The sequence below is a fragment of the Bradysia coprophila genome (assembly GCF_014529535.1).
Source record: "Bradysia coprophila strain Holo2 chromosome X unlocalized genomic scaffold, BU_Bcop_v1 contig_20, whole genome shotgun sequence".
NCBI classification, from domain to species: domain Eukaryota; kingdom Metazoa; phylum Arthropoda; class Insecta; order Diptera; family Sciaridae; genus Bradysia; species Bradysia coprophila.
In genome coordinates, this window is record NW_023503307.1 from 776,366 (window position 1) to 793,701 (window position 17,336).

Sequence of the window (17,336 nt, forward strand, 5' to 3'; positions counted from 1 at the left end):
TTTAGTTTAAAAGGTATGTATGACTGTAAAGCAAAGGTATTGTTTTTAGAGCACTAATAAAATAGCTGCCGCCATATTGGATTTTAGTGTTTTTGCCCACTTCTTTGAGTCATTTTCAAGCGATTTTCATTAATTATTTAGAGATGTAGTTTTACAGTGTAATATTGTAATATGATTGAAGCTTTGACACTGATAGGTGTTTCACACGGGTCGACGTAGCTTATGTTTTTGTAAAAGTAGTTACTAGGTGACTTTGTTTTCTTTTGTAGAAGGAATCAGTAGTTGTATCACGGTCATTTTGTAAAAGGAGTCACTAGATGACTTAGCTTTATTATGTAAAACGGATCAGTAATTGTGTCTCAGTCATATTGTGAAAGGAGTTACTTTTGACTTCGGTTTATTTTGTAAAGGGAATCACTAGGTGACTTCGTTCTCTTTTGTAGGAGGAATCAGTGGCTGTGTCTCGGTCATTTTGTAAAAGGAGTCACTAGATGACTTCGTTTTATTTTGTAAAAGGGATCAGTAGTTGTGTCTTAGATATATTGTAAACGAAGTCAATGTTGACTTCGTTTTGTTTTGTAAAAGGAATCAGTAGGTGACTTCATTGTTTTTTGTGGGGGAATCATTAGTTGTAACTCGGTCATTTTGTAAAAGGAATCACTATTTGACTTCGATTTGTTTTGTGAGCGCGTGCAATTAGTCCATTATACACTAATCGCTCGCGCGTGCGAAAAGTCTATTAAACACTAATCGCACGCGCGTGCGAATAGTCTATTAAACACTAATCGCACGCACGTGCGAATAGTTTATTATACACTAATCGCACGCGCGTGCGAATAGTCTATTATACACTAATCGCACGCGCGTGCGAATAGTCTATTTTACACTAATCGCACGCACGTGCGAATAGTCTATTATACACTAATCGCACGCGCGTGCCATTAGTCACTTCGAAGTATAAAAACACTGAAGGTTACACAAATATACGAAAATTCTGATTTGGTAGTTATTTAGTCGCAAATTTATGTGCCGAACGCTCTAGTGCTGGAAAGATGTTAAAACGAAAATGACTGCTGAAATTTAAAGACCTCAAAAATATCAAATGTCCAGTAAACTGAAAACAAAAACACTGATAAGTTCCGGAAAAATCCTTCGAATCTAGACAAAGGAAGATGTATAGACGTGTAGGGAAGAAATTTCTTTTCGACTGTCTTCCTAATTTGACCACTTGAAAGCAGCTGATGCAAGAGATGATCTTTAAAATACCATCGGAAAATGAGCGATAGCTATAAAACAGAATCAGGACCATAAATACTTTTTCCGAGGTCAAGTGACGAAGATAGGCGAAAAAAAAAAATCTCCTAAACCGCTGCCCCCTCTTCGGTTCTCTATGAGGAGACTTATAATTAATGAATGACTGACTTTAAACTTGTAAATTAGAATTTACAAGTTGACTTATCGGCTATAAGTCATTTGCACAAACTCTCTATTTATCTCATTACCGGTTAACGATTTCTTCAAACCAGTTTTTTTTAATATGTCTGCATCACAAAAGAATATTTTTTTTACGAATTTCGCTTTAGCCAAGAACGAACTGCGATAAGATGCACAACCAAAGTTTTTTTTTAATAATTTATTTTTCATCACAGTCTTAAATCTGTACGCGAAATTCGTTGGATTAAATCTAAAAATATGTAAAATATCCCCGCTAATTGTGACTAACCTGAATTTCGACTGACCGAAATCGGCTTTTTTTTGCGGGACTTTTTTATATATGCCTAGTTAGGCCTTGGTGCCTAGGCCCCAAAACCAGTCTCAAGATATTTTTGATCTTCCATGCCTGGCTGGTTTTTAATGGCCAAAAGTCGAAAAATGGGGTTCCGTAGTCCGGATTTCATTTCCGTAAGGTGACGATTACGCGGGCGTGTATCGGTTCGTTGGAAAGCTGATGTCGAGTACTACCTTCAAAAATTTTGATGATAAACGGCCGACAATATGACCTCCGGAAAATTTCTCAGAATCTAGAGAACCTCTGTGAACTTTGATGAGAGCTGTGACCTCCCTAATGCAATTATTTGATTAAATTATTACTTATTATTATGAATGTGTAGGACCTCAGCTTTACACCGATACCCATATTTAGTAGTTTGGAACGTGACTACGTAACAGATGAAAACTGTGTGTTTGACTCCGCCAAACTACTAAATATACGTATCGCCGTAAAGCTGAGGTCCTCCACATTCATAATAATTATTACTTATTCAATCAAATAATTGCATTAAAGAGGTCGCAGCTCTCATCAAAGTTCACCGTGGTAACATCGATTTTGAGAAATTTTCCGGAAGTCATATTTTCGGCAGTTTATCATCAAATTTTATGAAGGTAATATTTGCCCCACGAGTACTCGACCTCAGCTTTCCAACCCATACACGCCCGTTTACTTTACGGAAATGAGATCCGGACTACGAAACTACAATTTTTGACTTTTGGCCACTTACAACCAGCCATGTATGGAAGATCAAAAATATCTGAGACTGGTTTTGGGGCCTAGGCACCAAGGTCTAACTAGGCATATATAAAAAAGTCCCGGTAATAAATAGCTCCGATTTCGGTCAGTCGAAATACAAAAGAATCCCTCTATGTGTCAGACCCACATCGGCGGACATATTGACAGAAACAACTTAACTACTATTGGTTACAAGTTACAAAAAAATTCGGATTCTCCTCGGTGCCTGTTATAGAGATAAAATTTCAAAGACTAGGTATAAATATACAATAAAAAAATCGTTCAGTTCTATCATCATCATCATCAAACGAATATACTCTCAAAACACTTATAATTATTATCTTTCGCACACGTAAATCTCTTACGATTACTTGTTGTTGTTGTCAAATTTACAGACACAAAAAAATGTATTCTGACAACATTAAATCAAAAGATAAATGTAACCAACGATACTGCATAAATCTATTAGCGGAAGGCTTTGAATAAATTTAGGGAGATCAAAAAAATTATAGTAACAAGGGTTTGTTTTTATTATTACCATTCATTGAATAAAAATCAACAGGGAATATATACACCAACGTAATATTACACAGTCAATGCCAAATATTTTAATGTTCTATTGTATGAAGTTCATGCTATGAACGTATATACATACATTATCCATCCAGCAAATAATCATCGTCCCCTACCATACCCATAAAATTTATATCCTATTATCCTGGTTCAACAATCTGTTAATCTATTTTCAGTTGCTCTTTTTTTTAAGTAGCAGGTTTTTAAGGCTAAATAAAAGGGGATTTTTAATGTGTTTTCAATATATTTATCATACAAATGAAACAAGTGCGACAAATTCAACCTTGTTTAAGTACTAACGTATATCTCTATGCTCTAATCAAGATGTCATTCATTAACCAGAAATGTAACATTTTTACTGTTCATGGCAAAAATGTGTATTATATTTTATGTGTTCCATAACCCGGAGATCTGTTAACTATAACAGAGTGAGAGAGTGGTGACTATGAAACATTTCCAGTTTTGTGTTAACTGTCAGGTATTATTTTCAGAATTTGTCATAACATTAAAAAAGTTTTGATTGCCGACACATCAAACATCTTTGTAACATGATGCCACCACTCATGAATGTTTAATTTGACGACGAATAAAAAAAACTTGGAAAAGATTTTCTACTATTTTATAGCGGGGAAAAGTTACAATATTTTCAATTTTCAATATTTTTAGAATGGGGGGCTATAACTGTTAATTCATTATTTTTCAAGAATTGATTGAATACTATTTGGCCGAGTTTTTTTAGATTTCTACAATGTTTGGCTATCATTCAATGCTCTCAGTCGCATTTAATCATAATGAAATGATGACAAAAAGCAATGAAGCGATATGTTGTGTTGTAGGTAATGTTTGTGGTGCAAAGTACAATGGTGTTGATTGATTGCGTGTTGGCATGATTCGAGGTGTAAATAAAAGGTAAATTCGTCAATATGATACTTATCGTAGAGTTATCTTCGTGCTCAGGGCCTCATATCAGGGACAAACATTTTCCCTTATTTTCCTAGATGTCAAATCATTTTAGTAAAATGTGCCAAAATGTTTTCCAAAAACAGTCACTGGAAAAATGTTAAAATTTTGAGAAATACAATGAAGACTTAAAATCGAGTAAAAATTAAGCCTCAAATAGGTGCCAATCAGACCTCAGTCAACATTTACGTGAACAGAATCTAATTACCTTCGAACAAGAATTCAAAATTTCAATTTTCATGTATCACTAAGTCATGTTGACCAGAACAAAAGAAATGACAAACAAACCTGAAAGCGTCAAAAGTGTATTGAAAGAAGAAAAAGAAATCTGAATTGATGTTGCACATCAATAGTACACATCGGAACTTCTAGACAAAAAATAATAAGTGAACGAGCGAACGAATCAAACAAACAGAAAAGCGAAAATTTGTTCGACACGTAAGACATTTTCCCTGTATAACAACGCGAAATGCTGCGAAAGTAATACATTATATGAGATTGCGAGTATGACATGGTTAGTTTGTTTTATTGCCTGCCCCATACAAAAGTTGATTATCACAAAAGAGGGCACTTATAATTAATCGGAAATATCCTTCATCTAATGGATCATTTTCGCAAGGTGCAAACTGTTATATAATGGACAACTTTAGCATGGAACAGGGAATGAAATTATATACATAAAATACACACCTAACACGAAGCCAATCACTTCCCATTTTATCAGAATTAAAACTCTCATTGTCTGTCGACTAATCTATCAATATTTTATTCGTTAGAATCACAGCACTGCTACTAGCATGAACATAGAAAATATTCGGAGGCTGATGAAATCACAGTAGGCACTGCGTTTCTATTATACATATAGATGACTTGTTTTATTTGTATGAGTTAAAACATACAATACAAACAATCCTAAGCGGTAGCTCGTATCACTAAAGCCTCCAAATTTGACACTTGTCAATTCAGTGTTCATGCTAGTAGCAGAGCTGTGTTAGAATCAATATTTAATATCTGAGTCTTCAAGAATTCCTACAAAAGATCTCCATGCAATTTCCTTCCAAAAAGCGGCTGAATCTTTCCAGAATTAATGACTGCTTACATACTCCATTTGCTGCACATCCAGCTATTTGCAGCGGTTTTTCATTGAACAAAAAGAGTAGATCATTATCGCCATCTTCGCAGCTAAACGAAATAAAAAAATGTTTTCCCTCTGCTCTAATTCATTTTAAAATTGCGGATACTTACTCATATCGAATAACTGCTACGTTTGTACCCATTGGTGCGACCAGACTTGACTTCCATAATCTATTTGTTTGTAGTGCAAAATTGTGACGAGTCAACTGAACCTCGTCTTCGAAAACACCGAGCGTTACCAGAATTAATTGCAGAATCGTTGAGTGAGTACTAAAAATTCGAGCTTTATGGTCGGTAACTTCATTCGTTCGGATAAAGTTTAGAAAGTCTTGCATCAGGTTGCAATTTAGGTTTTCGAAAAGTCGTCGATAGTTTCGGTGACCGAAGCCAACCTTCCAATAGTACTCAAGATCTTCAAAATATTCCAGGACTTGATGGTTTGCAACAGAAAAGCCCCCGCATAGCGGGGACGTTGAATTGAGATCCCATATTTGCTCATATCTGCAGATGGTAATCAGTGTTTCCACTTCAACGGCTCTCAATGTATGCGAACCGTGGAAACCTAACTTAGCACTCACTTGTGCAATCATTTCCTGGTATTCAGGTCCCTCAACAAATGCATTTTGTTCCACCGGTTCTTCGACGACCTCGTCATAAAGTGGACACAAGTCGTATGGTCTTAACAGGTAATCCTGTTGTGGGACTTCTTCAAATTGAACTTGCTCGTATCCATTATACCCGAATAAACCATCCGCAAAAGCTCGAAGACTGGCCAGGGTTCTTTGTCTATCGGTTGTGCGGAAGAAATAATCATTGCGTGAGTACGTCGACGGCAAGAGTGTAGGAAAAGCAGCCTGATATCGTTGTCCTAAACCTTGTAACTCATTCCAACCGGCAACAACTAGATATTGATCAACATCTGCGGTTATGTTCGGATCAAATCTCCAGGGTCGAATTAATTCCATGTCCGATGCACAAAGTGACGTCTTTCCCTGATCGTAGTTGGACAGTATTTCCCTGTGTAGTCGCTCAGAATGTTCAAAAATTCGACGCAGATCTGATCCCGATGGTAAACGTGTACCGTGCCTACTTAGTAACCAAAACTTAGACGGCGTACAAGTTGATACATTTGGATCTATATTTCGGCCCCGGCTCGTTTCGTATGTGGATTTTGTACCAAACATTCCAATTTGTGGTTTAATCGGATCTTCCGAATAACAGTAGAATGGATTATGCATTGAGACACCAGCGTCACTGGTATGCAAAATCGCTGCCAGTGCAATTATGAACAAATGTGATAATATCAGCATTTTAAAGAGATGGTTGTTCTTGAGGTCACTACTGAATCACAGATTTGAGTACACTGAAACTTTTATCACTTTGATTTGCTTTTTTGAAGACATACGAAATCTTATCTTTGAGACATAAATATTTATATCGTCTGTTGATATGTCGCGAATGCCAATTCATAACGCGCTGTATATTTTTAAGTCTGGCCGCTATTCTTCATGGGAACAAAATTGCAAAATTTTTGCTTAGTCCGTTGAAATTGCTTTTTCTTCGCAACAGAAACAAAGAGAAATAATTTTTTTACAATTTATGCGAATTCCCGGGATCCTGATACAATAATAATAATTCCAATGCAAGGTAGACCGTGCTAACTTGCTTGTGGTCTGCGTCAACCAGAGTTTTACTTAACTTATTGAACCAGTAGGAGTAGGAGTAGAAGTAAAAGTGCTCTGAAATGCACACTGAATCAAACTTTCAATAAGTTTGATAAATTAAAAAATCAAAAGCTTAGTTTAATTTCGAATAATTGTTTACCCTCTCGTTAGCATTTGTACATGTCGATACATTATTACTGCTATATGAAGTGTGTGATTTTAATTTTTTTCATGAATGGCGTATGAATGTTCATACGAGTTGCTTCTTGTAAATGATAAACCAGTCAAAAAAAAACTCTTAAGAGAGTAAAGCGTGACGCAAGTCTCAGTATCAACTTCTAAGAAACGACAAGCTCCAACAAAAAATAATCTTGAAATTATCATTTATCTTGAAATATGTAGCCATGTAAAACTTGCGTCACGCCTTTATTTATTACTTAATAGATTCATAAATTTTTTTAATATGTAGGAAAAATTGTGAGATATCACTTAAATCACAGATCGGTTACTCGGTATTTTTAGAACTATCTACACAATTTTCAAGTACATACAAACAAAATATCTTTTCATTTCAAGTACTAGATTCTAAGAAATAGATAACCAAAATTACATGAAAATTAAATGGTTGAAACGTCTCGTAAATGTGACCGATAAATAACACGTTGTTATAGTGCTAGATGATGTATGTGTGATTTTTGTGTGTCATGTCATGAGGGAACTTACAGATAAAAAATAAATGGAATGCCTTATGCAGTGAATGTATATTGGAAGGGTATGGCCGTATTGAAAATTTCCATATAACGAATGTGAATTAAACGTTTTGCACGGTGGTGCCACAATTCTTATACAAAGAAAAGCGGCACATGAAAAGTGCATTCATCGTACCACTTTAATATCTGTGTATTTTTGGTATCATGAAAAAGCTGCGAGATGAGACAATTTTTGTTTTTCTTTCAGTTACAAAGTCGAGGCATAGCGCATAGTAGTGGTAGATGTAATCAAATTTTTTCACTTCTTCAAAGATTTTCACTTGACGAGTTTTAATGTGTAGATGAGTCACCATAAACCCAGTAAGAAATTGGACCCTATTTGTCACGTAAGACTCCGTATCTACAAGATTCAACTGCCCAAAGGTACCATATGGTCGGCCATGTCCCTTGACGACTGTAAGAAAAATTTGCATAGGAAAAATGCATTTTCTTCGGTCTTTGATCATCTTCCATCTCAAATGGTTTTGGACTCTAAGGTTCCTATGCACTTTAAATAATATGATAACATGATATGGCCTGGTCATACCCTTCTAATATACGTTCAGTGCTTTAATATCCTAAACGCGTGAGGTTAGCAGAAACGGTAATAACGTTGTCACGAGGTTGATGAATATTAAAAGATAGATCTGTTTGGACATATGGAAGATTATTTAAATTAAATCCGTTTTCAGCTAATATCATTTTAGAAAGCCTTTCGAGAAACTGAAACTTTGAATGAAGTTGATGTACATAATGAGGACAGACAAATTGTTCAATTAGACTCTAAATCTGTGAGAAATTGTATCCAGATTCACAAATAGACAATAATGGTTTTGTTGCTTAATTTTTATTTGGAGGATTACGTTAATGCGCTTTCAACCGATCAATGTCCAGTCCACCACACAAACGTAAAGTTTTGAAGCTAGAAAATGCAACCATTAGCCAAACATAACTTACTACAATGCTTTGGTATAATGGTCATTATAGTACAAATTTTAAGCCAAAGCTTAAAAGAAGATTCCGTTTCCGAATTTGTGTAACACATATTATGATTCCGCTATCTTTCCATTTTCATATCCTCAAAATTTAAAATCCTAAAATTTCTACATTTACTCGATCAATTCACCTACTCGCACGACTCACTTTATAACCGTTTATGGTTACTACCTGTGTTCTTTCCATGGAATACAATTTTATAGACTGATAAAAGCTGGCAGAAGTTGCGTTTGAAAGTAAAAATAAATTAGTTTCGTACAATTACGCATATTTATGGTCATGCAATGTGTACATATCATCAATGAGATTTCGTCAATTCCAACTTATAAAATCAAATTGAAAGGTATTTGTTGGTTGGTTTCAAAACAATGTGTTGACTGAAACTCTTATTTCTTTGAAAGTTTAATTTACTTTTTTCTTTAAATCAGTTGTCCTTAACCTATTATTGGTATCTATAGTATAGTGCGATGAGCAAAAAATCTGTTCTTTTTAACTGTTGCAAGATAGTCAGAGGTAAAATATCCATCAAACTACAACGCATTGATACGATAATACATTATAGTCTGTTTCATATTTAGACTTTTTGCTCCTTGGATGTATATACTTATGCTGTGGACTTTCTTCTGTGTTTTTTTTTTTTGTTTTGTTTTGCTCATCCAACTACACAACTCGGCACAAAGCCGTGGATTTAAAGTAATATACAACTTTTTTTTCATTCAATAAATGCATTCACATTTATCCCCTTTTACCGTCTTTACAGACCAAATGTGTTGTTTCACTTCTAATCCATGACTTTTCTTTGATTTCCGGTATTTGCATATCCTTTTTCCAAATAGCATACAATCGGTTTCCATTTATCATCGTTTTAAGCATATGATGAAAATTGGAGGGGTCTACACCAATCCGCTGTCAATTTACGTTCGGATTCGGCGTACGACCGGCCATATCGGCCACACCCTCACATTGGGGTAACTAACAAACGGCACCGCCTCTATTTTGTGTATTTTCAATTAAAGGTCGATATGAAGCCCGCTCAGTTGAAACCTTTGTTTGATGCCATTTAGACATATATTGAAACGTGGTTTTCTGCATGAGTGTGTTTTTATTTTTATTTTTTGCTTACAATGTTGTGAACAGAAATATTTTATCAACACATGTATAATTAAAAAGGTTTTTATTATTGTTTTCACATGTAAAATTTTAATGAATCCCACAGTCTACAAATATAAAATTCCCGAGTTAAATTGTGCGTTTAAAAAGTGATAAACTTTCATTTTGGTTTTTGTAAATATGTTATGCGAATATGTGTGTCAATTGATAATTAGCCATTAAAATAAAACGGATAAAATATGGATAATATTTATGCGAATTTGTGCAAATAGAACTGATCACTGCCGACGGAACAAAAAAAATTGTTTTTTCCCATTTCGTTCCAAAAAATAGTTTTTTGTTTTTTGTTGTTTTTGAGACGAAGTGTTGTTGTTATAGACATGTCTCGATGATTGTTGATAAGCACTTCATTCAATTTTAACTGGAAACAATATTGTTGAGAGTTCTGTTTATTATTAAACTTTGATGTCTATTAATATGGGTGTCTGTATTAACATTCAAAAAAAAATGTTTTTTGTTTTGATAATTAAATCAGTCAGTGTAAAGACATTTTTGTTTCAACTCAAACCGATTGTTAACATAATAATTTTGACGAAGAAAATGTTTATGATCTTATATCTGTACGTACAATATTAGTCAGTGATTGGTGATTGTGATTGAATTCTGCATTCCACTAACTTCTTATGTTCATGAATTCGTAGTCGACAAATTATTTTGTTGTTTATAAAAAGGATGGCAGTGTATTGGACTATTTTGTGATTGTTACAAAAATGTCCTTGAAAAAATCCCATCATCTTTTGTGCTGCTGTATAAGAACAACCTATATAAAATTAATTAAAGGAAATCACAAAAAGTAGTATCGAATATATATATAGAGAGAGATACACTAAGACCCAACTAAGAATCTAGGTCATATATACATACTTTGCAAGATGCAATCGAATGGTGAGACCCATCTTACAGTTCTAATTTCTTGTGTCTAATAAATTTTTAACCGTTATAGACTGTTGTGTTGTCCATTGAATCTAGGCTAAATGTGTGGGAAGTCATTTCTCTAATTTACTAACAATTGTAATGTACGTACAGTATAAAGAACGTAAACATAGTTCGAGTCGCAAAATTACTCCGTCGATGTACTTGCAATTTTCTGATTCTCTTACAATTACTGGTAACTATATCTCTGCAATTGTCCAGCTTTTATCATTTACAGAAGGAAACACCCTGACGTATGTTCTGTTTCGTCCGGATCAGATATTTGCAGAGAAACGACATTCGGGGATACATTCTGGAACAGAAACTTTAGGGAAATAGTGAAATGAAGAAACTAAAGGAATAAAGCTAGCGCAATGAGTACAGTTTCTAAGTTTCTAAGCGCATATAAAATCTAAGCAACTTTTTCAATTTTAAACGCAAACATTTTAGAAACTGCTAGTCATCTGTTATTGACAATTTAACGACTATAAGTGTTAGGCTCTGAACAGTGTTTTCTTTTATAGCAAACTGTATGTCATTGAACGAAAGGATTTTGTATTTCACTTTCAACAAAAAGTTGTAGATTTAATGATTATACCGCGATACGCTACGCACATCGTTTTTAAAGGAAACAGTATTCCTCCCTTCAGTGAGATTATTAATTGTTTGTCAAATCTTTCAATCGTACAGTTTTCTAGCATCTAAAATCCAACCAATGTTTCAAAAGGTGAAGAAAAGATCTTCCGTCAGTTCTTTTTGAGTTTGTGTCCGATGGAAGATTTCGTTATCCTCTAAGATCCACTGACAATTTTTTTTCGAAAAACTCAGCTGTTGCAGGTAACTTTGTCTCCAGGGAATCTACAATAGCTGCCACAGCTGTAGCTCCCCATACAAAAAATACAGCTGCGGCAGATGATGTAGATTGCCTGGAGACAAAGTTACCTGCGACAGGTGAGTTTTTCGAAACTTTTTTGTCAGTGTCTTTTTGGAATGTCTAGCTAAATTCGGATTAATATTGATTAACTTCTGTAAAGCTCTCAACCCGCTGATTCTCATAAGATGTAAATTATGTTGTGTGATGAACAGATTTTGAGATAAATAATTGAATTGAATACGGAATAAGATTAATCTAAAGGTCTTAAGGCTGGTTGAATTTTCAGATGTTAGAAACTCTACGTTCATCGTTTGCTAAACGGATAGATTCAAATGTATCTCTTTAAATTTCCAATTTTTGGGGTAACATTTTTAAGGAAAAGTTTCCGCCTCAATATTCCACACAAACCGATAAAACCGACCTTAATTTTTGGGGGTTAGATATATTCAGCCTAAAGTGAATGTAACGTTAAGTACATTATCTCTACATCAAAAATAACAAAGTTCGTACTGCATGTTCGTCACTTACCAAAAAAAGTTTTTAGTTTTGTTCATGGGGTAATTTACAAACTTAATTGCAGCATCTTCATTCAAATATTATCAGAAGGTTTGATTAGAGACACAAATTTCTTCTATCATTTAAATAAAGTTCAAATTAATGTCAATCAGTTTGTAACGACACTAACCCTTACATGAGCAATTTTACTAAGTACACTCCCTGCAACTAGTCATTACTACATTGCTATGAGAGCGCTAAAACTTATTTTCAGAGGTCTTAGTGAGTAAAATAACTTACATAATTGGTTGGAACTTTTGGCTTATGTGACCTTTATACTAAGAATTCTAAGAAAAGGCTCGAGAAAAGGGCTCAATCTGCTATATCAACGGAATGATAAAAAAATCTTTGCAACGCGAATTTTTTTCTATGTAACATCAAATTGGCCTTATCTCACTATGTACTTTTGTCGTCGCTCTCGAAAACAAATGAAATTGTCATCAATATTCATTTTTTTATTATATTGAATGGATTTCTAAAAAAAACATTATTCCGTACAGCGCTTCCACAATCAATTTCTAATTTTATCATTTGAAAATCACTGATTTCTCTGTGACGGATAATTATCTTTGTCAAATTTTTCAATTCTGTATAAGCATTCGCCAAAGCCGCGAATCTAGAATTTTTGAATTTTTGACACTGCGACAAATAACGATTAAAATTGAGTGTTATGATTTTCAATATAAATAATAGATATAAGTGCACTGACGAGCGCTTCATACTAAACAAACAGGCAATTTTAATTGAAAATCAGATTATTGGCGTGATTTTAATAAATATAAAAGGTTCGTGTCTCGCTTGATTTGGCGCAACCTAAACATGCAAATGAAATTATTCCTGATTGCATTTTGTATAATACCCGAGTTATTTCAAAAGACTGTTAATGTTGATTTAAAAGTGTGCTGATTCTTTTGTAATCAATGGTATGGAGTGGCCATTGATACGTAGGACATGAGCATTATATGGCAAGATAAGAATTTAAAAGGGTTTTACAGTTGGAAGACGTTGTTTCTTCGAAACAGGAGGCTTCTAACAACACTTTTACTAGGTTGAAGGACCGTTTGGAGAGAATTTTGCAATAGAATGGCTTGTTTGAAGGTGTCTTTGTTCATTATTCTAAACAGCTTTACATTCTCGCGATCAAATTGAATGAACAAGTTTCTTCACATCTTTCTTCTATCCAATTACTCACCTCGAGCTTTCGTTATGAGAAATGAAAGACCAGACGCAATTTATTCATGTAAAGAAATCCTTATTGAGACCTCAAACATATTCCGAAACAAAAACAAAATGGAATATACGGGCAGGTTTTTATTTCAGGCGAAATCTCCGTTATTTTAGTATTTTCAATTTATACACAAAAAAACAATATTTTTTTCATAAAAACATACACGGAGTGAAATAAGACCGAACAAACATACAGGATGTCTTTTATGTAACATGAAAAGACATGTAACTTTCAGTACAGGAGGAATGTGTATGAATTTGGATTGTATGTAGACTGTTATACCACCACCCTCTACTCGTGTATTACCCAAAATGTTGAGAAATTTATGCAATAATCAAACAGTACGTAAACGAACCGAGAACAACTCGATAAATTGTTAATTTCTTTACCGATTTTCCATTACTTTTTTATTTGTTTTGTATTGGGTCAATGGATTAATTTATTTTATAAATTACAAGTTTGTGTAATCGGTACGTCGATCGGTGTTATCAATTGTTTTTTTTTTACTTAATAATTAATTTCTAATGATTCGATGATTGACTAATGTTCATAATTACGATTAATTTTCGAATAGAGCGGCGTTAAACTCTAAACTAAAAACGTTAATAATTAATTGATGAGAAACGGAATCGGTACTGTTTTCAATCTAACTCCCAATTTACTAGAAATTTCGGCTAACAAAATTAGTGGTTAAAGGTATTCTTCAGCTGAAAAAGGGTGAAGGAAGGTTGATCATTTCGATTGTTGTTAATCCATCATTAGTTGGACAATACAGGGATATACACTTCAAGAAAACCCGTTTTGACATTTGAGTAATAGAAGGAAATTGTTCTGACTTTCACGTGATTTTTAGAAAATCTTCTTCCTACATTTTCTCAAATTTTCCCAAGTTTTCTCTAAATTTTCCAATTTTTCCTCAATTTTCCTGAAATTTAATTTCTGAAAAATTTGGGAAAATATGAGAAAATTTGGAAAAAATATAGGAAAACGTCTCTGCATTTCTGTGTTTGTCGTAATTAATTAGATCTCATCTTGAATTCATATGATAAAATATCCCTCTCTGATTTTTATTCGAAATTTGTCGATATTATTACCCGTAAATTCGTTGCAAAGATACCACCTGGCAACCACTATCTTTAAAATTTTATTTCTGAATATTGGCCTGCCTTTAAAGACTCAATCGATGTAGTACCATCCGTATAATGATAATATTTTGAATGATTTTACACAATGCCCAATTAAATATTTACCAGATTCAGTATTTGGAGAAGAAGAATTTACATAAAACAGTTTCGATTTCGTTGGTAGGCTCGACAATTTCAGTAGTGTTGCTTGAACAGCATGTAATAATTAATAGTGAAGTTGTTCGCGATATTTTTAACATTCAGTGCTAACAAATAAATTCAGAAACTAGCGAAAATATAACATTTAAAGAGGAGCCCGCTTTAACGCGTTTTATACACATACATCAGCATGATAATCGATTATAAGAAAGTTTAATTTTACCAATCACATTCACAAACCGAGTTCCAGTCTTCAATGATTTTCCACATTTCGTGCTGGTGTCGAGAATTTTTTTATTAAAAAAAAAGTCTGATTTCAATGTTCTCAAAATAAAGTACTTGAGAAACAAGTAAAATGTAATTTGAAACTCGGAATACTTAACTTTTGTATAATAATTGTTTAAAAGCTCGCTTCATTTATATACAGTTTTTTTTATTAATTAAAGTTGCCACATATGAGTACAGCGTACACAGAAACCAGCAGCTATATTTCATAACTGAAATTGTTATTGATTTTCATGCGTTTGGTTTTTATATAACAAAAAATTACTGTGTATATAACCGACAAAATATAATGTTAGCATGGATTTCGGATATGTATATAATACATTAAAAACACGATATAGGAGTTATATGTATATAGATGAATTTATTATTCATTTATATAGATGTTCGAGTATGAGTTTGATTTATTAATATCTATAGACTTCAAACAGACGGGCTATTTCAATAATATGAATTATACCTTAATATTTAGAAACAACAGAGAAAACAAAAATAAAAACGGAATATAAAATCGACAATGAAATAAATGAAAATCGAGATCGAGGTAACACATCGGAAAACGTTTTAAAATCAGAATCGAATCGAAATATCAGCAAGCGAAAATTTACGAACCAAAAAACTGCCGAGATAAACAAAAATAAATAAATAAACAAAAAAACCACCACAAAATCAGCCACAAAGTGATTATATTGAGTGATTTGTGAAAATAAAACTGTTTCAAAATTTACTCGCCCACACCATTTGACGCCGCTAAGGCGTTAAAGCTCGAAGAAGACTTTACCAGCGGCTGCATGACTATGTCAATGTATCCGTCGCCGGATAAAATGAAAATGGGTACACCCGGATGCTTTCCAGGTCGATACAGTCCGTCGTATCGGGGTCCGGATCAGATGCGACGATGTATGGGAAATCCATCGGTAAGTTTTTTTTGTGACTTATTTTGGAACTTTCTTATTTATCATAAGTTTGTTTTTCTTTTGGATAATAAATGAAAAACCAAAAAAAAAAAAGATTAAAAATTCTGTGCTATCATTTAGTGTGCTATATAGACATTCCACCTTTTATGATAAAACATTTAACTGATGTTATACATATTTTATCCTGAAATACCATCATGGATGTATATGTATACATTTATACATATCTAAGCAAATAACGAAGATTTTATTTTCCTTTACATTTTTTATTAAGGTTGTGTTGCTGTCTAGAGCTGTGCATTATATATTTACACACTCGTCGACGTCAACCTGTCAATAAGCATTTATCAATGTCGCTTATAATATACCGAAAATATCTATTTTGTTGAGACAAAAATCGAAGACAAAACATAAATCTAAACTTAACACTGCCAAATTTGAAAGAACGCTAGATAGTTGGGTTATATATAGATCTAAATTGATCCTATAGACACACTTCATATTATACATTATACATTGTATGCTGAAATCCCTTGCAATTAATGGAGCTTTTTTTTCTCTTAATTATTTCACGTGAATTATTGCCACTAGTTGTACATATATTTTTTTCCCGGTATATATAGAGTATACAAGCTCGGTTTGAAGCTGTTTTTCGTTTTATTAATGGGAAAAGTTTGTTAGAACTTTACTCTCTTCACGAACTTTCGAATGATGGTGTGTTGTCGATAGTATAATATTCAGCATCCAAATAAATTCAAACTACACATTGAATTAACAGAATGGGAGGGAGGAGAGAGAAAGAGATTTCCACGAAACAATAATGATTGTAGATGGTGGATATATAAAATACAAAAGGTTTTTATTGTGTATTGAGTTTAATCGGACAGAGTAATTGTTTTCGATTGTTTTATTTTCGATAAGGGCTTACGGTTAGTACGTATTCTGCATGTTTAAATGTTTCATATTGAAACGCATGCAGTCTGATATCGAAGCTGCACCCGAAGTTGCAATGGTTTTAAGTTTATTTTCCAAAATGTTTATTCCGATTTGTTGAAACGTAAGGGTTGAGGGGATTTTGTCACATTTTCTTCGTTACCAACATAGGACAAATTAAAGGGTTCAGTAAGCCAAAAATAGGTACAAGTACAAATAGACAGAACTTAGAATTGCTCTCAATTGAAAATGTTTGCCTTTGTCAAATGTGACATGAGGACTTCACATATTTCAAAGTTAGTGACTTAAAGTAGATTGTTTTTTTTTAAGTTTCGTATGTAGCACCGAAAGCATTGAACTGAAAAACCACCATCTGGATCTTTCTAGTACGAAATTAAAATTTCATTGCAGTTTCATTGCAGTTTCATTGCACTGACTGTGGCAACTTTTTGCGGCAGACAATGCAATTTTTAATTACAGTTGGTTTCTTCTCTCTTTGTGTTGCTTTCGGCTCAGTCTTCAAGACAAATTAAGACACGCATAGTACCAGGGGGAGTGGTCCATCAGAACCATTTATCCATGCAGCAGGTATATTTT

At 33.6% G+C, this 17,336-nt stretch overlaps 2 protein-coding genes across 18 annotated transcripts in view; one reads left to right on the top strand and one right to left on the bottom strand.

Moving 5' to 3' along the window:
- Positions 1–4,780: 4,780 nt before the first annotated feature.
- Positions 4,781–6,554, bottom strand: LOC119068753 (multiple inositol polyphosphate phosphatase 1-like). Its single transcript, XM_037172473.1, has 3 exons — positions 5,285–6,554; positions 5,051–5,221; positions 4,781–4,810 (listed from the first exon to the last, which is right to left on the bottom strand). The coding sequence occupies exons 1-2, from the start codon at positions 6,481–6,483 to the stop codon at positions 5,059–5,061; spliced, it is 1,362 nt and encodes a 453-aa protein (XP_037028368.1). The 5' UTR covers positions 6,484–6,554; the 3' UTR covers positions 4,781–4,810; positions 5,051–5,058.
- Positions 6,555–9,623: 3,069 nt separating this feature from the next.
- The window catches only part of LOC119068754 (inhibitory POU protein), a 51,357-nt gene continuing 43,644 nt past the window's right edge, over positions 9,624–17,336 (top strand). For 14 of the 17 annotated variants that reach the window (XM_037172474.1, XM_037172479.1, XM_037172482.1 and 11 more), the window contains exons 1-2: positions 9,624–9,752; positions 15,362–15,806. In XM_037172474.1, coding sequence (XP_037028369.1) covers positions 15,681–15,806 — 126 coding nt within the window. In that variant the 5' untranslated portion in view covers positions 9,624–9,752; positions 15,362–15,680. Of the gene's footprint in view, positions 9,753–9,808; positions 9,829–15,272; positions 15,807–17,336 lie in introns of those variants that run through there. The other 3 variants (XM_037172475.1, XM_037172477.1, XM_037172476.1) reach the window with 3 other exon arrangements.

Excerpts from the sequence above, each read along its gene's own strand:
- LOC119068753 (XM_037172473.1), bottom strand. The coding sequence starts at position 6,483 with ATGCTGATATTATCACATTTGTTCATAATTGCACTGGCAGCGATTTTG. Across the intron at positions 5,222-5,284 it reads GTAGCAGTTATTCGATATGA|CTGCGAAGATGGCGATAATG; the intron begins GTAAGTATCCGC and ends TATTTCGTTTAG.